Source organism: Anser brachyrhynchus, assembly GCF_964034855.1.
Source record: "Anser brachyrhynchus genome assembly, chromosome: 7".
NCBI classification, from domain to species: Eukaryota; Metazoa; Chordata; class Aves; order Anseriformes; family Anatidae; genus Anser; species Anser brachyrhynchus.
This window is the reverse complement of record NC_137701.1, coordinates 8,444,903-8,467,874: the sequence shown is the minus strand read 5'-3', so window position 1 is coordinate 8,467,874 and position 22,972 is coordinate 8,444,903. Positions and strand designations below refer to the sequence as shown.

At 43.7% G+C, this 22,972-nt stretch overlaps 1 protein-coding gene and 1 long non-coding RNA gene across 5 annotated transcripts in view; one reads left to right on the top strand and one right to left on the bottom strand.

Annotated features, from left to right (window-relative positions):
• The window catches only part of LOC308197835, a 58,530-nt gene that overhangs the window by 25,624 nt on the left and 9,934 nt on the right, over positions 1–22,972 (bottom strand). The gene's annotated exons all lie outside the window — the stretch shown is intronic.
• On the top strand, positions 3,691–22,416 carry MYL1 (myosin light chain 1). Of its 2 annotated transcripts, none has more exons than XM_080599449.1 (7): positions 3,691–3,945; positions 15,020–15,047; positions 18,194–18,337; positions 19,900–20,073; positions 20,568–20,645; positions 21,165–21,217; positions 22,112–22,416. In XM_080599449.1, exons 1-6 carry the CDS (start codon positions 3,814–3,816, stop codon positions 21,191–21,193), a joined length of 585 nt encoding a protein of 194 aa, XP_080455575.1. In that variant the 5' UTR covers positions 3,691–3,813; the 3' UTR covers positions 21,194–21,217; positions 22,112–22,416. The 2 variants fall into 2 exon arrangements, with proteins under 2 accessions (XP_080455575.1, XP_080455576.1); XM_080599450.1 differs by lacking the exons at positions 3,691–3,945; positions 15,020–15,047 and adding exons at positions 13,890–13,960; positions 14,747–14,771.

The window sequence follows — 22,972 nt, the reverse complement described above, 5'->3', positions numbered from 1 at the left end:
GAACCTCCGCAGCATCTTGACATGGAAAGATGTAATTAGCCTCTATCACCTCATGAACAGCCTATTGTGGTGAAATGGATTATATATTCCTTTCAAACTTGTTACAAATTAGAGTAACTCCGATAACTGCCTAAATGTTTGGTTCCTTTCTACATCTTGTTATGTTCTTGGCCTTAAGTAGTCCCCCTGACAACGAGTTTCACAGCCTCACTAGTGCAGGAAAAACCACCGTACTCACGTATTGGTTCTGTAGTTCACTGAACCTCCTTTGTTTGGTTTCAACAAGCTTCTCCATGGAATTCCCTGTGCATCTTGTGACTTTGGATAATAGGATCACTTCCCACTTATCAGCTAAACAAAGTAGGTGGTTGTACCAGGGCACAGCTCCAAGCCGTTGCAATCTTTCTCAAAGCTCAGTGCTTGCCAAATGGCGCGCACACGCTTACAGCTTTTCCTGCTGACACTGCAGCCACCCAACCTTCAGCAGAGAAACACTGCAAATGCTCAACAGCAACAGGTGTCAGACAGGAGTTTATCACAGGAAACGAAGGACATGTCAGACAGCTGAAACGATAGAAGATGAGTAGGTACGGGACAGCAGAAATGCTCCAGGAAGAGACCAAAATAGGTAATTGTAAATACTGTCTGTATGCTGAGTGCTGCACACCTTGCCTGAAAGCAAGCTCCCCCTGGGCCCTCCCTATGACTGCTATCTCGAGCAGCCTAAGGCACCCAGAGGGAAACCACTGGCCCGAGCCCTTCTGAGCAAACCTGCACTGGAAGTAGCAGGCTTTACCTCCTGATCGCTGTGCAACATGCTGCAGATACACTGGGAGCAGCAAAGTGTTTCTTGGGCACTCGTTATAGTGTGTGGGGCTTGGTGGACATACCGTAAGCATAAGAGGAAAATGAAGGTCCTTCCTAGACAACCAAAAACCCAAGTAGATATATTTTTTAATTACTAGGAAAATGGGAAACAAGGTAATTGCATCTTTAGTCATTTTAGACAGCAAAAGGCAAAAGTCTCAAAGGGAGCACACTGTGAGACAGAGCAGAAGAAGTGGTGCTGACCCTTGCATCCAACAGCTCCATAGCTTGCTCATTCCCCTAGCATATGGAAGATCTTCTACTTCGGTGCCTGGATTTAAACCAGCATCTCCCTCCTCCAAAAGGAGCACCTGGCTCCCTGGGCTATAGGAAACCCTCAGGCAGAGGCATCTTGGTAAAGACTGGACCAGAAAGGCAGAGACTTAAAAGCAACTGCAGAGGGATGGCAGCCCTCCCACTCTGGTGCTGCAATCAGCACCATCTCTGTGACCCTAGCTTGAAAAAACCACATGCTTCATTTCGGAAGTGTCAGAATTAATCGTATCAGTGCTTCGGAAGGAAGAACACACCTCCCTTTATTAAACCAACCAAATTTGGCCCAAATGCATAAAGTTTTGCATTGGCCAATACTGCATCTTCATCAAACTTTGGGAAAAAAATAAAAAAATAAAAAATAAAAAAGCAGACCCAAACCTGTTTCTGCAAGTGACAGGACTGACAGAGCATGGCACCAAACAAACAACGTCCCCCCTGCTGCATTTTCTGGGGTCTGGTGAAACCCGAAGCCCCTTCCCCGCTGACGCTGCCTCCCCCTGCTGCGGGATTCTCCTGCGGGATGGAGGTGCCCACACACCCCCCGGGAGCCGCACAACCGGCAGGACAGATGCCAGTGATACCTTGCATCCTCAGCTGCTGCCGCTTTCCCTTAGAAGTGGATCTGGGCAAATCCCAGCAAGCGTGAGGCTGGGGGTTTGCTCGAGTGCTGGCGGGAAGCGGCTGCTAACAGCACAGGAGGAGCCCTCCTGCTGTGGCACCTGGCCCCAGAGCACAGGGACACATCTCCTCCACGTCGCCTGGGGCTTCGCTCCCTGGGGACAGGCAGGGGCACACCACACACGCTCCCAGGGATGCCTTGGGACACATCCAAGCTCACCCACAGCACCTTGTCCCAAGAAACATGACAGGATCCAAATCCTTAACCTGGCTGATAAAATAAGGACCTGCCACCCACTTCCTTCTTTGCACTTGTTCATCTTCCCACCTGATCAATATACAATTATTTTGTGGCAGCTCCTCACAAAATCTCCTTTCCTGGTGGCCATCTCCCATCTTAGGCCACAGTGTGCAGAGCCAGCAGTAAATTCATGCTTCATTTCTGGGAGCCTATCTTCCTTAGTTTAACAAATATTTGATGGTGGCTTTCAGGATTATTTCATTGCAAACCTCAGGTGACCGCAGAAATTACTGGACTGTCACTGTTTTTTCCAATTAAAGTTCTCATAGGTGTAGAGATGCATTAAAAAAAAATAATCGGATTTCCAACTAAGTTACATCTCCAGGATCCATTTCTGCTGGTGGATTTTGCAAAAGTTTGTTTTGTGCAGTGTAGGACAACAGCATCACACAAAGGCCGTTGAGCTCTGAATTTCTAAACACTTGCAGAGCACAGTTCACAAAACTAATAATGGCCTCACCAAAAGCCTTGCACTCAGGAGACTGAAGAGTGAATGGAAGAGAGACTGCTGGACAAGGGAAGAGTAAAGAGCAGCCCTGCATTCCTCTGCAGATCTCAACCATGCAGATCTCAACCATACAGACCAGAGAAACCAGGTTTGAAAGTCAGAAGCTGCTTTGTTGTGCTGAGAAGAGCCTGGTGAAAATAAAGCCACCTCCTGCTGAAAGCTGCATCTTCCATCGAGAGCACGGGGAGCAGGGAGGCCCATCAGGAGACTGTGGAGTAGGAGAAACAGACATAGGATGGGCAACCAAACAAGGTGACAACAGAAATGCCTCCTGTGCCTGACGGCTAGTTTCCGATTATAACTACTTTATGAAAAGGAAACCTTTTGTGAGGGAAAACACTGCATCCAGCTGATCTCCAGTCTATTGCGGGCTCAGCTTATCCAAAGAAACGGGAAAAAAAAGATCAAAGGAAAAAATTAAAGGAAGCAATTTTCAATTTTAAACAGGGTCTTAATGTGATAGAAAGGAAGTCAGAGCAGCTGAGAAATGCCCAGGGTTTGGAGAGACGCCTTGGTTGAAGGCACTGCGGTGTTTTCCATATTTGTCTGCTTTATTTTTAAACACCCAGAGCCTTTGCTTGATCAACACTTCCTCGTAAAAGAAGGAAGCAGAGGAGGAGTGCAGGGCTTTGGGGAGAGAGGCAAATGAGGCTGGAAATTGATGATCTTCCCAGCCATGAAAGTCAAATTCCTGCTTGAAACCAAACCCTCCTGGAGCACTACGCAGGCATGGGGGAGAAGGGGAGGGGAGGGAAGGAGAGAATATTTATTACTTCAGCAGAACTGAAGTTCTGATGAGAAAAAAGGACCAGTCAACCCATGTCTGAATGTCAACAGCAGATCTGAAGCTGGGTTTGTCATGTATCCCCTCCAATTTCCATACATTCAAAAAAAAAGAAAATGCAGGGAAGGTGGCTGGGGTTTTTTAAGAGGGGTGTGGGGGAAGCCACTGAGGTCCCTTGATCTTATGAAGCCCTGAACTCTTATATTCCATTTATAGCCCGAGCTGGAATGACATCCCCCTCGATTAGCAAGCTGTCCAATCCAGCTGCATGTGTCAGGACTGTACAAGGCACTAAGTGAAATATATATATGCCCTTTTAGATTTTAGCACATTGGGTCCACCCCTAGGGCACAGGCTGTAGCTCATTCTGACCACTGCTTCTCTCCCAGGAATCACTTTTAAGGGGTTTTTAAACTTTTTTGGGGGGTTACCTTTACTCTCAAGTTTAAGCAACACAAAATGGCACCAAAGAAGGACGTAAAGAAACCAGCAGCAGCCGCAGCACCAGCACCAGCACCCGCACCCGCACCAGCACCAGCACCGGCGCCTGCTAAACCCAAAGAACCAGCAATTGATCTCAAGAGCATCAAGGTAATGGATGAACGTGTGCTGATCGCTGACCCTGAGCGCTCCCAAAGGGGAAAGTTAGCAGAGTCCTTGCTGAAACCAGCAGGGAAGCATTGTGTGTGTTTGTTTCCTGCTTGGGGACTGTGGTGAAATGAATGAGTAACCCCCCCGGTGATGGATTTCTTGATCTGCCTGAGCTTTCGGTTGTTTTAGTAGCTGGAGGGATGTGAGGCATGGTGCATGATTTAACACAAGAATGAAGCCTGGTGATTTCAAACATATTGTAGAAGGTGGCCCTCAGAACATTTTACCAAAACAATATCAGTCTGACCTGTTTTGTAAAGCTGAATTTTAAAGTTCCACCAAAAAAATCCTCAACTCCAAAACCCTGACCTAAGTGCATGAGAGCTGGAAAGGGTTACTGAAACATGAAATGAAATGTTTTCCCATAGCATGATACTAATACCAGATGTTATTTTGTAGTTTCCCCTCAAATTTATTTCCAAATTTTTGCAAATACCTGATAACCCTTTGGCCATGTGTTCTGAGATCAGCACTCCGTATCTTTAAAAGCAAAGATGAAAAGGATTTGCCAATTTCATCTATTTTCATTCTCTTTGCACAACAAACATTGAGAGAGACCCATGAGCTAGAAAGCCACGAAGGGAAGCATTTCAAGTGATTTCCCCTCATCTTTTCATGTTTACTCAAAATTTGAAATTTGCTTCATATTGAAAGTAACCAAGAAAAGATTTGCAGAGGTTTCCCTTGACCGCACGTCCATTGGAACTTGCACTGAATCGAGACTTTGCATGCCATCCGACATCACCAATTGCTGCCTTGACCCTTGAAAGAGAATTCCTCAATTTCCTTCAAAGGAAAATTCTCTATTTAGAAAGAGCAGAGGGAGGTTAAGCAGTTAAAGAGATGAAGGGACAGACCCACTTCTCTGGGCATGACTATACATAGTTATTCTCCACCTACCTGACAAGCTGATTGGTCCCAGGACCAGTTTGCTGAATGCTGCATAAGGAATCATGCCTACTAGGAAGAAAAGAAGGAGTACAAGGTCTCCTAATAGGACCTACTCATTTTAATTTCATGATGAACTCTGCTTCAGGTACCTTAGTACATACAGTCTGTCACCCATACAGTCCCAGGATTGTGACCCATTTTGTACAATTTCTTGAAGTTTTCTCTTTCACCACTAGTAGCCAGTCCCTTGCTGAAAGGGCACTTAGTTTCTCATAAGACTGAAGCTGAACTCACTGGCAAAGCAAAACCAAGAGCAAGAGGGGGTGGAGAAAGACACTGAAATATTTAGAGTGATCTTAGTCAAGGCTACAAAGAAAGCCAACTGTTTTTGAGAATACCGTCTGAAAATTAGATTAGACCTCACATTTCACCCATCTCCAGAGATGAAGGGGAACGCAAGCTAGATTGCCTACTAAATAATTTAATATGATTTGATAGCTCTCTGTGTCCAGTTCATTAGGAGAAAATAGAATTTTCAACTCCAGTGATCCCAGCTAATCTATCTTTACATAAATAGACTTAACAGTATATTACCCGCTGAAAAATGGCTGGCTGCAGTCTGAGGCATCTCCGTGGTTCAGTACAACCCGCTCCTTTACCCAGACAGCTCTCTGTCACAGCAGGATACGTATACAGGTAGCCAAGAGAACGCTCTGGGTTTTTCATGTTGGGACTGAGAAAAGATAGCCTTCCTAAATTCTTTCTTTTGAAAGATAACATCAGACACTATTCTTCCTTTCTGAAGTGCAGAAAAACCTGGGCTGAGTAAGACAAAACTACTCTCTTACCATTAGTGGAAGCATATAAGCATTACCATTTTTATTTGCAAATCAGTAAAGCTATGAGCGGCACGATGGATAGTGCAGGGCTGCCCTGCAATGTGCTGGGTGGCACAGCCCCTGCCCCACGTGCTTGTCAGTGTTGTACATCCCTCTATGAGCATCCCCTCTGCTCTTCATCCTAACCTCACAAAGCAAGGGCCAGGAAGCCTCGAGGCACTGCAAGGAGGGATGGAGTCCCCCGGCAGTGAGGTGTCCACCCAACCACACAGCAGTCACCACAGGATGATATAGGAGCCCATGGTGCCTGTGAGGGTGACATGTCCCCTCTGTCCCCAGCCTTCACCTCTTACCTGAGCCTCCACAGCAGGCCAGGGCTGCCCAGGTAGACCGTGGCACCTCCAGGGCTGGCTCTTTGGGAAGATACCAGGAACAACCACAGCACCTTTGACACAGCCTTGGAACAGGAGCAGGGGCTGGAAAACTTCCTGAGGTCCCAGCCAGCCACCCTGGGCTACCCACCTGCATTCTTTGAGACCTCAGGCAGTGATGGGAAATAGCATCCTCCTCTAAACAATTTGCTTGGGAGATGTACGTGGCAGAGTCAGGAATCAAAATTCACATTTTCTGAGTTTTAGCTCAATCCCTTCTTTAGCATCAATTAATCCTGATTCCTTCCAGTTGGCCAGGAAAGCATCAGCACAAGAAAAAGCAGAGCACCATTTCCAGCAAAAATCTGGAGCCAAAGAGTACTTAAAGCTAAGCTTCTGACCAGGACTCTCAGTAAACAATCCAAGTCCTGGGGCTCTTTGCACTGATCTACCAGTCAAAGCCTCCAGCCCTCCCAACAAGTCCCTTTCCAAACAGACTCCCCTGTGCTCACCAGGGGAATTAGCAGCCATACTGCAGCTTGCTGCTAACAAGGGATTCCTGGGAACACCAAGCTGTGGGGCTGGTGATAATCTGGGGAGTCACAAAGCAGGCAGATGCACAGAAAAGCTTCCATAATTTTTACAAAAGTTCCCCCAAGCTCCTTCCATCTCTCACAGCTGGAGCAGGTAAGAGTAGAGCTGCCTAATCAGGGTACAGCAGCTAACTAAGCCAAATTTGGCAGTGCACTTCATTTCAATTGGCATCCGGGATAATATTCTCCAGAACAAACAAGAAAGAGGTTTAGCAATATGACGGGGGATTCTTTTGGGGGCACCCCTCCCCTTGGATGCCCTGCTTGGTCTGCCTTCAAGGAATATGGTTTTGGGCCTCTTAGGGCTCATGCTTTGATAGCCAGCCCTATTTATGAAGTTTCAAGCTGGGTTCTTGCAAAAGCAGGCACCCCAAAATCATCTGGCATCCTCAGAATTGATAGGCCTTTCACCCTCTCTCATCAATATTGTCTGTTCTTTCTCCCCCCTCCACTCTAAATTAACCAAATTAAAGCAAATCTTTGGTGATTTCCTAGTAGCTAGTACAAGATTTTCGATTTTTGAGCACCACCTATTGACTCCAGCGCTCAGTAACAGGAATACCAGACTGCTAAAGACTCAAATCTAAACTCAGCCCTTTATCACCTCACCTCACCGTAACCAGGACAGGAAGGGAATCAAGGCAAAGACTGGGAGGAGGAGGAATTTGTCTCAATGTGGAAAATTAAGAGACCCTTTTTCCTCCTACTCAAGAAAACAAAACTGAGAAGTTACCTTGTACAAACCTTTCCAGCCTTAATTTATATTTCCAATTTTCCTTATCACTTTTGCATCCTGGGACTTGAATGTCAGGTACACAGGTCAACAGTTAAATCATAACTGACAGGAGAAGAACAGGGTGATGGACACAATGGAGCGTTACCAACTGGACTTTAACAGGAACCAACAACAATTAAGATATAAATGACCATTTGGGTCATTTTGTTAAGAGACCCCTGGATTTTTTTTATTTTTTACTTAAAACTGTAGGAAGGGCATTTTTACAAAAGGTAGCTCGTTTGTTTTGTCAGCTTTTTTCTCCCATGCACACCTAAGCAAGAAACTCTGAGCTGATGAACAGCACTACTATGGGACACTTACGATGAGGATTTCTCATGTGTTGGGTTTTGCAGCAGAGGCGGGGAGAAATGCCTAAACGTTATACTGTCCAAATCAGAAGCAGGTAGAGAGGGTTTGTTGTGTTCAACTTTGTCCATATCACCAACACAAAGAGCGTGCTTTTGCTGTTTTTTTTTACTGGAAATCTAAGGGCCCTGCCCAGCACATGCAACATGTCATTGGACCAAACCCAGCCTCGCAGCATTGGCCATAAGGCTTTGGGATCCGGAGATGCTGAGCTCAGTGCTTTGTAGGCTCCTGCTCTGCAGAAGGTGACCTGAATACACAGTGTTACACCAGGCCCTTTGCTTAAAAGGGTACACCTGAGGGTCCTTGCAAATACCCGTGGTATAAGTGACGCTTGTTTGGTACAAGAGGCTTCCCACACTGCTGCTTTCAAGATGAAATTCCATGGACATGGACCAATTATGCTAATGCCTGTTGCAGATAAACTACCTATATCCGCAGGGGAAAGTAATTCAGAGCTATCCACTAGTAAAGACTTGCTAAGGCCTCGTGCAACCGCGTGATGCATGATAGAGCCTGCTGCACGGAAAACAAACCTGTGTGATTGTTTTGCTTTTAAATATGGAGCTCTTAAGGCTGTAAAAAGTTTCTTCAAACGTCCTAACTTTTATTACGTTTACTACTCAAGGAGGTCACCTCTGAACAGGCATTGCGTTGGATATAACCAGAGAGAGGTAATGTCCCTAAATGCACTGACAGAAAGCTGCTGGGCTGGAGGGCAAGCAGGACTGCAAATGTCAGCTGAAGTGCCCAGAGCGACTACACTGCAGACAAGCTCCTTGTGAACCTGCACAGTGAGAACAGGAAGGTTAGCAGGAGCTGTGCTCATAGCACTAAAGGCTTTCTTGGGAACTGGCAGGTTCTTGGCTGAAGTTTTTGGCGCAGGCCTCTAGGTTATGCCAGATCCAACCCCAGTGATGACTCCAGAAAGATTCTTTAGGACGGACATACCTACTGGATAAGGTCACCAGTCCCAAGCGCCCTTCAGGCAGGACAGAGACGAACACAAATATGACTTTGCCTGGAGAGATGTACAAGTGCCTACCTGACCATCCAGGCCAGCTTCCTCCTATCACTTTGACTGCTGAGACACAGCAGCATTCGGGATCCACTCCAGAGCAGCCCCAGCCACCATTCAGGAAGTTTTCTTTACAAATTTTTCAGAACTTTGCCTCCTTTTTTTTTTCCTCCTTTTCCTCCTAAAGCGCTAAGCAAGGAGTCCCTCAGAAGTAGAAATTTCCCCATATATTTTAGCAGACACGTTCTTACAGCTGCTAAAGTGAAAAATGGTTTGAAAAGCAATGATTTTTGGCAGGACTAATTCTTAGTAATTCACAGCTTTGACAGTATTTAAAAGATACCTATAGCCTTTGGAGGGTCTGGAGAGTGACAAAATTTGGTAGAAACAATGGAATTCAGAGAAAATTACAGATAGAGTAGCATCTCAAAAGCTCACTTAGAGTACTTTCTAGTGCTAACATGGTACAGACTTTCTCCCATCACCAGATAAACTGAAAGAACCTAACAGTATTTATAAAACAGTTTTAAACCCCTCAGTGCACAGAGAGATCATTACAGATAGCAACAAGATATTTGAGTTTATCTTACATAAGGTAAGAAGAAGGTGACTAATTTAGCCAGTGACAAGTAAAGAAAGAAGTTGCCTGTAAGGAGATATGAAACAGACAAAATAGAAATTTGCCCCTGGTTCCTTGAGGCTTTATTACATCTTACACCCACTGCCAAAAAGTGCTTCCAGCTGGCTGCTTTACTGCATAGCATTTAAATGTCAAGTAGCAAGAGTTTAAAATAATGTTAATACTCTACCACTGCCACTGGGAGGCATGTTAAAACAAGGGATCCCTCGAACAGCAGAGCTCCAGAGCCTCACATTTCCTTGCACATCCCCTCACTGAGGCACATTCATGCAAAACTAAATGCAATTAGAAAAGGGACACGCTAACAAATGAGCACATCTGAGTATCCTTCCCCCTGTAAAGCCAATACAATCTGTGCAAAATTGTATTATCAGCAGCTGCAGCACATTTCACTCCCAGGCATTTCAGAAGGGCACATTTAATTAACTGCCAAGGTTCATCTAAAAGTTTTTGCCTAACTGTAAAGTTGCAAACTAAAGTCAGCAAACCAGGAAGTTACCCAGAGTACTTGGAAAGGGAAAAAATAATCGAATTCATGTGTGTTAAGTCCATTAAACTAAGAGATTTTGAACTATTCTTCCAAACCTTGTAGTATCTCGTTTCTTTCCCATATATTAGCAGTGTTCATCTTTATTCTTTCTTCTATTATATTTTCAGGCAGTTTCATTCTCAAAACCTGCATTTAGCATTACTTTGCCTTCTAAAAGACATGAGGCTAAATCCATCAGGCTGCTGCTTCTTTCTTAAATAAGAAGCAGCCTCTATGAAATCTACAGCATTGATTGCACCAGTTACTGAACCAGGGTGAGGGTCAGCACAACAACTGCCTGCTTTCCAGTGGGGTTTGAGAGCTCTGCAATCCTGCATCGCAGACATCGGTCATGTCTGCTAGAAAATACATGCATCTGTATTAATCAAGGAGCAGGCAGTAGTGGTGAGCAGACACTACGTGAACTACAGTAGGCACAATCCTAGCTGTATCCACCCAGATTTAAAGGAAATCCTTTAAGACCTGTATAAACTGCTAAACATATAACAGGCATCCTCAGGGACTCTCTGATATTCCCCCCTCTGATTTTCCAAGACATCCAATGAATTCTCAGTCTCTTCTATGGAGACAGCACCTTGAACTATCTGGGGGCCCTCTAATCAAATCCCAGCTAAAATGATTCTCTTCTCTGTAACTCACCCAAAGGGTACCAAGCAGATGGAGCATCTTTAGCTTCCAGCAGCATCCTTTCCTGGGACTTTTCACCCTGCCCAGACACAAACCGAGCACAAAGTGACTGTGGCTCAGCACAGCTGTACTTACTGTGCCCACCAGCCCAAACTGGTGAGAACAGCACTACACTACAAAGACCTGGACCAGAGGTCTAGGAACCAGTAATTTTTTTGAGAGAAAAGTTAGGAACTACGAAGAATTTGGAAGTGAAGGTTTGGATGGATTGGGTCTTCTGCTTATCTAGTGATAAGGAGTTGCATATAACCCTCTCCACCCTACCCTACATAACTAGGTTCTGGTCAAAACACTTCTAATTTGCAATGAGAGGAATAGAAGGTGGTCATAAGCTATACCTGGAAAAGCATTAACTAAAAAATAAACAGCACTTTTCCTTGGTATAGATATCCTCCTGGATAATAACTTAGTCCATAAGTAAGGGCTGAATCGAGTTAGAGAAATCCAGTTCCTCCTGGTTTTTCCCCTATCTTACAACACGTTTCAACAGAACAAAGTTTACATCATTGGAAGATCTTCCTTTCTACCTTGGGAAATTTTTGAAAGCTTCTTACAGAATCACAAGTCTTACCTTTGACATTTTTTTTTTAAAGGAATGCTTGTTGCATTTGCTTTACTGAGGGCATTTATAGATGCACTTACTCAAAGCGAGTAGCATTTTAAGCCCCCAACAGACCCTTAAACAGGCTTAAAACCCCCAACAGGCTTAAAACAGGGTGATTCTTAATTCAATTGTATGTGATGTGCCCATGCTAGAAAATTTCTCCCCAGCAAAATTCTGTCTAGGACACTTTTATTTGACAAGTAATGAGATGAAGGGCTGATGTGGTGCACAAGTATTTCCTCATCTAAAACCTGAGCCAAAGTCTCATACAGTCAAGAGTTCAGTTGGCTTATATGGACACCCCTCTCCATTTATACACACTTGATAAACCATTCAAGCCAGATACTTAATCCAGGTATCAGTTTTCTATATTCAAGACAAATGTGCCCCAATTATTTTCTGGTTGTCATCTAACGTGTTTTGGGATAGGTTTTGTTGTAGCCAACCATAGAGCTGACCAGGAAGTGAAGGTATCAAGAAATGTTTTCTTTGAACCAAAATTCAGTCATGTTCCAGGGGAACATTTTCTAGTTGCCAGCACTGGACAGCGAGAGGCTGAGGGCAGGAGGAAAATTCCACAAAAGGCAACACACCGCTTTGACCCAGGCAACATTTCAGCTCTGCCAAAGTCTTTAGAAAGCTTCTCTATTAATGCATCAGGACTGATGGCCAAGATCCATATTAGCTTTCTCACTGCCTGTGCTCCAGCCCCAGGCAGTATTTAATTAGGAGGTCTGAACTGTGCTAAGCCTATGTTGGATAATTCAGACAAAAAACATCAAACATCTTTCCTACACAGCCCCATAGCCATGCTCTGTTCTGAATATGGCCCTGCTCCCACATGATAATAGTAGCAGATAAAAATAGCAGAGGAATCAAAAGTGAAGAACAGAGCAGAGCATTTTTCATGCTCAGTATGTGTTCCACATTTTCCCCAAAAATGCAAACAATAATCTGTTTGGACACAGTGTTTTCTAACTAAAATGACTAGCTTGAAAACTTCTTTGCAGTTGTATCTTTAGTTTTTAAGAGGGGAAGTAGGAGGTTAAAGTCTCAAATCTAACTAAATATTTTGATTTATTTTGATTGTTTGGTTTTTTAAAAATGTTAACAGTCTGCTTGGATTGGATTATTTTTTCAGACCACTCAACATACTGAAAAACGCCAAATATTCAAAAAGGTTATGCTTATCTTCAGGGTAACTAAGTGAACTACAGCAGAAAGTTTCTCACTAATCACATTTTATCATTAGAAAAAGAGTGGCAAGTGCACAGCAAAGGAAAAAAAATTAGAGAGGGGATGTGTTTGTAACATGGAGTCTGTTGCTGTCACAACCATTTCCACCCCACCTTCATGAACCTACTTACCCATTTGAGGTGACAGGGAGCAAGGTTTGGAGCAGTTTTTCTCCCTCTTTTACCACTCGTAGCACCCGTTTGGAGATTGTGATGCAGGCTTAGGAGACTGTACATAATAGGAATTGGTCTTTGCTACTGAAGAAACTGCAGCACCTCCTTCCTCAAACCTATCCTGAAACTCTCCACTTGTAGTCCCAACAGGACACCGTCTGCAACCCAAAAAGCAAGCGCTGCCTGTCCCCGCCATGAACAGTCACCCTTCCAATACCCAAAGCTTTCTGGAGGCCCTTGCTTCCATCACGGCTTCTTCCACATGCCTGTATAACAAAAACCTCTCCAATTCTGACCCCAGCAGCTGCTCTCCTTGCCACACCAGTGAGCTCTGAAGCTGGCACGCTAGTATCCTAACCCAAACACTAGAAGGAGGGTATCCTAAGTGTCCCACTGCCCTGCAAGGTACTTGCACATCAGCTGCAAACCTAGTAATAATATAGCTGGGTCCAAGACACTTGCATAATTTTTTCCTTAGAATCATTCAAAATTTGGAAAACACAATCATCAGAGGAAGACCTTCAGGGGGGCACTTCAGCAGGTGAATCTTCTGCTCAGTGCCAACACCTGGATTGCACCAAACAAACAAGCAGCAACGCCACTCATCTAATGCAGAGCACCATATTATCCAAAAAAGGGATCGAGAACAGCCCAGGGAAGGTACAAGGAATATGAGTGGTTTCATGGGCTTTGAAACAAGCCCAAAGCACGCCATCCAGCTACACCTAACATGCAACCTGCAGGCTACATGGAAAAACAGCCAGCTGGGCAAAAATGTTGCACCTCTTGCCCCAAGTGCTCCTCAGTTGCTAACTATATAGTTTATTGGAAAAATAGGAGCCTTCCCTAAAGGAAACTCTTGGTAGGCTTGGACAGGGAATATCCCCACTTGATGGTCCGGACCCAGAAATTGCTGACATGATTCAAACTTACTGCTTGCTACTCCCCTGTCCCTCTCCAGCCTCCTAAAAATAGCCGTTGTAAGATGCCCATTGAGGCACGGAGCCTCCTGTCACTTTGCCCTAAGAAAGCTAAAGAACTCACCGAGGGGAGGGGCAGCTTCCTTCTGACACCTAATCCAGGCAATGCCGTCAGCGCCGCCAGATAAATAAGAGGAAGAAAGGCCAGGAAAGCAGGACCACTCTCAGAGACATCTCAGCTAATCCCTCCTGCCCGTCCGCCGCTCTACTTTTCCAACTTTCAATCATGGTGGGTCCACTGGAAAGCTAAAATAGTTAGCAGCAAGCCAGTGTATTTTACATGATTAAATCCAGCTTCTCGCTCAATTTAGTTCTAAGTGGGGAAGATAGACCAAAAGACAACAGCTTAGGTTTGCTTGATTTTCCTCCTCAAACCTAAAGGACTGTGGGGGGCTTTCCAGTCAGCCTCAAGTTCTGCTCCAGGCAGTGGTAGACGTGTGGCTCCTGCAGCTTCAGACAGAAGGGTTACAGTTTGCTGGTGCTATAAGCATTTTTTTAATCTAATGCAAAAGTGGCAAAGGAAAATAGTAATATTTTTGGTATAAGAAAGTATCATAGTTTAATACTTTATGAAACAATGTACTGTCAAAAGCTAATTGGAAACAAACTTTAAGGGCACGGTTTATTTTCTTTGTTAACGTATAAAAAGCTGCTTGTTAAGCAATATTACTTCAAATGGTCATAATAAAGCAGGTCTACACTAAAACTGTAAGTGACCTGATGGTATATTAACAACTTATATGTTAGTTAAGAGATTTTAGATTGTTATTGCTTCTAGCCACAACCTTGGCTTTTCCCAGGATGCAGATTTTAACAAAACGTTTAAAAATAGACCTGGTGATTCATTTTTATAAGGCAGGTTAGTAGTTTAGGTTGCCAGTTTAGGTTGCCAAGGCCTAATTAGGCAAGACAGAAGTGAGACCACTCAGCTACCTTGTGCTATTTGCTTTCTCTCAGTGCATTTTCAGCAGTACTAGCTGTCTCTTTTTTTCTCTCTCTCTCTTCCCAACTGCAGTCCTTCACTCCTGACCAAATTAATGGTAAGTGAAACAAAAATTAAACTTTACCAGGGAGCGGGGGGGGAACGTAATGGCTACTGAATGCTAAGTATTCACCAGTCTTAACAGCTCTTTTGCTACCTGCATTACTTCTGCGCATCTGACAGGCCATATTTTTGCTGTTTTGGAAGATACTCATGGATTGAGCTGGATGCTTTAGAAAACAAGCAGGTTCTCCCCAAGCCCCCCCCTTCCTAAGCTATTTTTTGTGATTGATTTCCTTCCAACAGATCGAGTTCTCCAAGGAGCAACAGGATGGTAAGTTACAAGACAGCCAATGTGTTTTACATGTATTTGAGTTCAGAGAGGAGCTACAGGCTTGAACGTTTAACCTTTACCAAAAGATGAGCTAGGACTTCGGCCAGCACAAGTCACCACACACTTGACTTCAGAAAAACTGTGCTGACTTAAACTGAACAGGAACATGGCCTCAGATTTACATGCAATTTATCTGTGTGCTTACTGTGCAACCCCAACCCAAGCTGAGAAGTTTATGAGCTTGTTTGAGTGGAAATACTGTAGTGTTACCAGCTGTACCTGCTGGACATTTTTCAGCTGTGCTGGCTGTTCAAAAGGATGCTGAAAAGTGGTCTTTATTATAAGCCATGAGTGAAAGAGGCAGATGAAATACAACAGGAGAAAGTGAGTTGAGAATTTACTTTAGCTGTGACTTTATATGAACAGAAGTAGGGGATTCTGCCAACGGCCCACTTGTCACTTTTGCTGAGAGATGCTATGGAAGAGGAAGCAGAGGGGCTGTTTTATTGTAAATATATATATGAAGCATGGGAATGTTTGGCAAATAAGTGACTTGTGTAAATTGTTGCATATAATGTAATAGGCTGGATATTATGCTGCAATTCTCAAGGACCTTGCTGTATTTCCTGCTGGGGATTTGTTGAGCACCAAGTTGCAAATGTTTTTTTCAATCTATTAGACATGCTGATAAAAAAAATCCTGACATGAGTAGTCCCCCCTGAAGCCCAGGAAATTTAAGCTGAAGCGTTTTAAATACCTTAAAAGATGCAGTTGGGTTATATTAAATAATATACTTTTTAAAGACAACGTCAAAAATTCCCTATCAAGTATAGCAGACCTCACTGTGAACAATGTATTTAGAACAGAAGATACAGGGATTTACTAGAAATCTAGAGGAAGAGGAACAGCTTGAAGTAGCTCTTAAGAGAGCTCGAAACTTCCTGAACATGTCTTCTCTGGGTTACACCATCAAAATCAACAGGGAGAGGTACCGTGCAGCAGGTAGGCACGGAAACCTTCTTCTGGCAGTCCAAACAGTCCTGGTCACAAAGGAAATTAACTTTTTCTTACTTTGTAATTCTGAAAATTTTACAAAAGGGTAGGGAGGGTTTAATAGAGAAATGTCATCAATTCAAAACTATTGGCACATACAACAAAGATTTTTTTTCCACCTTCCCTTCATATGCTATATCTAATGCTATTACACTGTTTATTAAAGCAAGCAGAGTAGCAATTAATAACCACTTGAGAGAGGGAGGATTTCCCTGGAATAGAGATGTCCCACCCTCAGTAGCTATTTCCATCCACACCAGCTGCTGGGCATTGCCCCCCTTAGAGAGGAATTTTAGATTTGCTTATTCCAGAGGTATAAACTCAGACTGGCTATTAAAAAAAATAAAAAATAGATACTGCAGTGAAGTGCATGCTTGAGACAAAAGTAAAATTTTTTTTTTCTGAGCTGAGGAGCTGTGTTCAGAGCCCAATGAGCATAAACTTCCATGGGATTTACAAAGAAAGAGAAACTCTCCCGCTGACTTTGCTAATAACACACTGGAACTGTTTTATATCTTGCTCTGGCTAAATGTCATGAATGCACCAGATAGAAGATCTGATTGTATGGTATAAATCAGCACAGCTCCATCGACCTCGTCTGCTAGAGCAGGGGCTGATATGAAGCTGGGATATTGTAAGGGGAAGCTCTACACAGATCCAGAAGGCCTTGATTTCATCGTCTGCAATAAAAGCTGTAAGGGGAGAGGGTTAGCAGTGAAGGGTTATAGGTCTCACACATCAAACAGTAAGAAGATTAGTTTCAGATGTATTAGATTACAGCCTAGCAGACTGACATCCTGTATCAGCAGTTTTACTGGGTGCCAGCAACTCCTCCACTAACGCAGTGTATGGATGGCTAGAGCAAGAACCTAAGTACCTCTGTATCATACGTCCCCAGCATAAGATGAATGAGGACATGACTTGATGTGGTTTATTACTTCTAAATCTGCCCTGAAGCACAATGGACATTCCACCTACATGCACTGCAGGACACAAAGGCTCTTGCTAGCTGCTGGGAGAGCATCACAGCCGAGGGAAGGGCATTCAGCTGCTTTACTTGGAGTTAAAACACAGCACTATTAGACACTGCAGTGCAGGAAAAGATCAATACAACGGCACAGACCAAAATGCCCTGGACATATGAGGTTTGAAGATGGCCTTTTAGATAAAAAAAAGAACAAGTCATGGGCTTAAGATATCTTTACTCATTGCAATAAACAGCTTAAAAGGCTTGAAGAATACAGTAAGATGATTAACATGGAGTTTTGTAGCAGAAAATGAAGACAGGTGATGTGTTGAAGGCAACTGCTTGCACTGATTTGTATAGGACAAGTGTCAATACCCCAAAGTCCTTTGTCAGAAGCAAGGGGGAGATAATTGAACTGAAAGCAGCACTAAAAGAAGCAAAGTCTCAAAGTTGTATGCACTGGGAACGTGCCAGAATAAGGCAACACAAAAGTGTTGCCACTGGAAAAAGCTGGACATTCACCCATCTGTAAGAAGTGGGGACAGACAGGAGAGGGAACAAAGTAGAAGTGTCACTGTAAGGCAGCTTTAAGGAAAAGCAAGAGTAGCAGCATTTGAAATCTACCTTCAAGTTTCCCATTAGTACTGTGTGGTTGAGATGCTGGAATTGCAGGCAGGACCAATGGAAGCAGGCAGATGTTTTCCACTCCTATGTGCTTTGGCAGAAGAGTCCCAGTCCTTGGGCAGGATAAAATGGAGTGGATTATTCAATAACATTTTTACCTTCTACTACCATGTCCTGTAAAGAAACCTGTTCTTGAATGGCAAAGTCTGTAGAAAGCTTATCTTCCTCTGTGCTTGAAATAACTACAGGGTCAATCACAAAGCTACTGATGGTTATTAACGCCAGGAAAGCTACAAAAGGTAGATATAAAAGTTTAAAAATAGTGAAACCAAAATGTCAGAGGGAAAGAGTTTTTCTTGGGACTATGGGTCAAAGATTTCCCTGCTAACTCCCCGGGAGTCGGTGGAACGGTGCCAGGAGACAACAGGCCCACATCTTTGTCCATACAACTTGTCACTGCAGAGCTGTCTGGCTTGACTTAACCACTGTTCTTCCCTTGCAGACTTCAAGGAGGCCTTCCTCCTCTTTGACAGGACTGGTGATGCCAAGATCACCCTGAGCCAGGTCGGTGACATCATCCGGGCGCTGGGGCAGAACCCCACAAATGCTGAGATCAATAAGATCCTGGGCAACCCCAGCAAAGAGGGTGAGTGCCCTGCAGTCTCTTACAGGCCCTTTTTCAAACTGAGGAACTGTAATTAGGCACACTAGGAGGGAGAAGATTTTTTGCTCCAATAGGGAAGTCAGGTGGGATCTCAAGCAGGAACACATGGAATTTCACCAGTTCCTTTTGAAGGGGACAGTGGTAGCAGGGACTACAGTGCTCAGAAGAAGGAAAGCCATCTCCTTAAGCTACAAGGAAGTCTCTTTTAAGATCACTTTGTTGTCAGCTTGGTGTACATCTAGCATCCACTCATAAGTGCTCACAGTCCATCTGTGTCCCAGACCCCTGCTCCTCAGCTGGGGCTATTTCTAGCAGCAGTCCCTTGCATTAGCCAAGACATGCCCCAAGACTGGCAGCCCATGCATATATTTCAGCTGAATGGGGTGGTCTGCTTAAAACTGATACAAGCATAGACATATTAGGTGTAGGCTGGATGTCTGTTAGTGGCCTTTTACCAGCTGCCACTTTCTATTTCCTTTCCTCCCCCTTTTAGAAATAAAAGTAGTAAGTACTATGGTAATCTTTTAACAAGAGCTTAGGTATGGGACATCCCTGAGTTCACTGAAGTAGTCGCGTATTAACATGGGCTAAATCATATCCAAACCCTCACATTTGGCAAAAGAGGCTCTGAGGATTGACTCAGAAGTCCTGAGTTCAGTATTAGCACCAGTGGGAGCACTAAGCAGAGGATTAACACTGAGGTGAGACCATCAAGGTGCTTTAAGTGACTACAGCCATAACTGTCAGGGGTTTTTATGTAGTTGGGTAGCAAAATACTTTCAGTAACAACTCTACATTCAAAAGTCTCTTATGTTTCCATCTATTATATTTCATTCCTGCCCAAATGAAAACTGCTCTTTGCAAAGATACAGGTAAGAAAAAAAAAAAGTGATCCTTCTGGCAGCATTGCTCTAATAAAAACCACACAGGGAAGGCCTCACTGGAAACCACAGCTTCTGGCTCACAGAAAGAAAGGGGCTAGATGCACTAAGCTTGTGAGACCTTCAGCATCCATACTGAATATGTGGAATATTCATATTCTTCTGGACATTCTTATTCTTAATTAGCGTATTCTTTTGCAAATAGCCTCTGCTTCCACATCCAAGAGAACCCAAAGAGGTCAGTAACATGATGTTGGCAACCCCAGGGGCTTGCCTAAGTCTTAACATCCCACTCTTGTCTTTCCCCACTGCTTGGGGTTCAAGATCCATTTTACCATATTCTGTAGCTCCCACCCATCAAAATCTTTTCAAAGATCAACTCATGCAGCAAGTTTCATTTCTGAAAAAAAACGTGTAAACTTATAAAACCGTGTGAAAAGAGGGCATGAGCAAGTATGTGAAAAAACATATGGATGTGAAAATTAACTCCCATGGTAAGAGGGAAGCCAGATTCCATGCCAAATCCCATGGGAAAGGCTGGAGTAAGCTGGAGAAAGACACGTGCAAGTGAGGTGGGAGGCTTCCCTGCATGCGGCGGTGAATATCCCAAGTGAACACACATTGAAGTGTGTAGTAGCATAGCAACTGGTGCTGTCTTTCCAGAACTGAATGCCAAGAAAATTACTTTTGAAGAGTTCCTGCCCATGCTGCAAGCAGCTGCTAACAACAAGGAACAGGGTACCTATGAAGACTTCGTTGAAGGTCTGCGTGTTTTCGACAAGGAAGGCAACGGCACAGTCATGGGGGCTGAACTCCGTCACGTACTGGCTACGCTGGGTAAGGGATTATCAGCTCTGAACATTAAATTGTTGCTGTTTGAAGGCATGAGAGAAAGGAAAGATGTTCTAACTAGCTTGGAGAGACAGGAAGCTACAAGGCCAGACAAGACTGGGTTTCTGACCTGGGAATCCAAAGGGAAAGGTGATATAAAACACAATAGAAAGCTTAAAAGAAAGGCCTTATTACTTCTAAACTCAAACCAGGTACTAGGAGTCCCTCTTGAGTGATAGAGAGAACAGGCTGTAAACTTCAGTGAAGTAAAGCGCACAAAGAGGATTTGCTGTGTAGTTTCTTCACTGTGTAGAAATAACTATGATTGCTGTGTCTATGTGCATGTACAGAACTTCTAAAGAAAGTTAAAATGAATAAATCTCAGTTCAGCTGTAGGCCTTTGTTAATAACCCAGAAAACAAAGGAAACGTTTGGAAGAGCTGTAGGATCCAGCATCATGTGTCTGTGTAAGAATTAACCAGGATGTATCTGTTCTCCAGGCGAGAAGATGACAGAAGAGGAAGTAGATGAACTGATGAAAGGTCAGGAAGACTCCAATGGCTGCATCAACTACGAGGGTAGGTGTGGGGGTTCACCACCCTCGTCCTACATTTCAGCGCTGAGTCTCATTGCACTTGGCTTTTAACTTCTCCAGCAAATCAGTTCGACAGAGCTACAGCTGAGTTATGTTGAAAGGTTTACGCATGAAAACAAGCATTGCACCACACTTAGCCTGCAGTCACACTGCTGAAAAGGCTAGCTTTGGTCACAGCAGAGAAGGCTACCGCTGTCAGCCCTGGGTCTCTAGACGCTGACTTTCTGTAGAAGAGCTGTAGTGGGGGGAAGTAAACTAACCCATGGCAAATGGCTTTGGCAAAGCACTCAATTTGTCATTTGTCTCATCACACCCAGGCAGAAAGAGAATATGGTTTGTACAATATTTAATTCTTCAAGCTTTCCATCACATTACCAAATCAAATCCGATCAGAAGTGTCTTTTCGACACCATCAGCTCCTGAACAGCTCTTGCTTTTAAGAGTATTTCCCAAATTAGTATTTACTGCTCCTTCTAACCACCACATTCGTATTTTTCCACAGCATTTGTAAAGCACATCTTGTCTGTCTAAGTGGACATCCCCAGATATCAAATGGTAGGTTCTTCTCATTTGCCGTCTTAACCTTGTCTCTTTGCTATGCTTAAAGGCTCCTACAAGTCCATGGTTATAGGCACAGGTTATGAAATCAACATGACACCATCTCCCCAATGATACAATAAAATTAAACTGTTTTCCAAGAGCAAAGAAAACAGGAGTGCTGATTCCTGGGCCTTAATCCCAGCTCCACAACTGGCTGGAAACTGAGGCAGTGTTCAGTGCGTTTTTTCAAATATCTGTACCATGAAAAAACATTCAGTTTACCCATGATCAAAAACACAAACTTAAATATCATCTTAGAATTCTGTTGTCATACAAAATTAGAGTTTGCACTGTGCAAATTGACAGCTTATTTATCCTATAATCACAGAGAACTTCTGTTTAAAGAAAAAACAACAAATTGACAGCTTATTTATCCTATAATCACAGAGAACTTCTGTTTAAAGAAAAAACAAGTCTAAGCAACACCTTGTAATATATAGATTACTGTAGAGAGTAGCCTTAATACAGTTGTGAACTACAACAGCTCTTCAAATAAAATGAAGTAATCACCTCAAAAAAGTATTTTAAGTTATGATCAATAGCCAAAAGAAGGCTTCAGAAGTATTTGAGCATTTAGCAGTATTTCTACAAACAGAGGGAAAAAACCCATGACCTTGACATGATTCTCTTTTGTCAACAGAAAAGGCCAGCAGCTCTCTTTAAAGTGCAAAAAGAAATACTATGGGTCTATGGGCTCCTTTGGATTGTTATTCTATCCTGGGAAAGGCAGTCTCAACTTTCATATGAAACAGACACCTCAAGATAGAAATCAAGGGCTCAGTTTGTTATTTTGCAAGTGTTTTTTCAGCCAAAGGTGACTTCAAGTTCAACTCTCTCATTCCTTCCTAGAACAAGTCAAATTTGGAAAGACCAGATGGCACCTAAGATCTGCCCGAGTGAAATTCGTGCTCTGGCAGGCACCATCAACATGGAAACTGCAGAGGACTGGACGATGTGCCTCTAAGCCCACTAATTTCTACCAGTGCATCTGGTATTGCCTCTGGGTCACTACACTTCCAAAAACTGAACTTTCATCAAGGCAAGCTAGATGGAAAAACTGCTACCATCCAGCATTCATCCATCCCAAGCATCTCTTTCCATGTTGTTTCCCATGAAACAATGTAATCCATTGGAAAAATAAAGCATCAATAAAACCCTGTGGTCACTTTGAGGCTATAAAGTCTTTTTTTCCCCACCTAAAGCAGTTCAAACCTACTCAAAGCAGAACTCAGCACTTAATTTATTTCTGTATATTGTATTCCACAAAATAAAGTTTTATGAAAAAACATATTTAAACTTTTTCCAGAGGTCACTCTACTTAGTTTGGATGAAAAGGGTTTTCTTGGGGAACTGGCAGAAGGAACAATTAGGGAGCCGCCACCTACATCAGCACTTGATTGTTTTGGGGAGAAGGACACCTTCTAGCTGCCATCAGAGCAGCTCCTGGGGTGGCATCTGCCCTGAGACCCCAGGCAAGACCAACCATGGTGACTCTAAATTGGGGAGCCATGCAGAGCCACCCTTCCTGGCAAAATCTCCTCCTTAATACTACGACAGTGGGTCCACACCACAATTTGGAAGGGATCCTAGCTACCTGCGGTATTTGTAGTCTTATGGACAAGTGGAACAGCAGCTGCCCATACAGGCTCTGTACTGGGGGAACCAACCCCATGGCTGTAACCCCCCAGGCCTGGGAGTAACCAGCTCTCA

Excerpts from the sequence above, each read along its gene's own strand:
- MYL1 (XM_080599449.1), top strand. The coding sequence starts at position 3,814 with ATGGCACCAAAGAAGGACGTAAAGAAACCAGCAGCAGCCGCAGCACCA. Across the intron at positions 15,048-18,193 it reads CTCCAAGGAGCAACAGGATG|ACTTCAAGGAGGCCTTCCTC; the intron begins GTAAGTTACAAG and ends CTTCCCTTGCAG. Across the intron at positions 20,646-21,164 it reads TGGCTGCATCAACTACGAGG|CATTTGTAAAGCACATCTTG; the intron begins GTAGGTGTGGGG and ends ATTTTTCCACAG.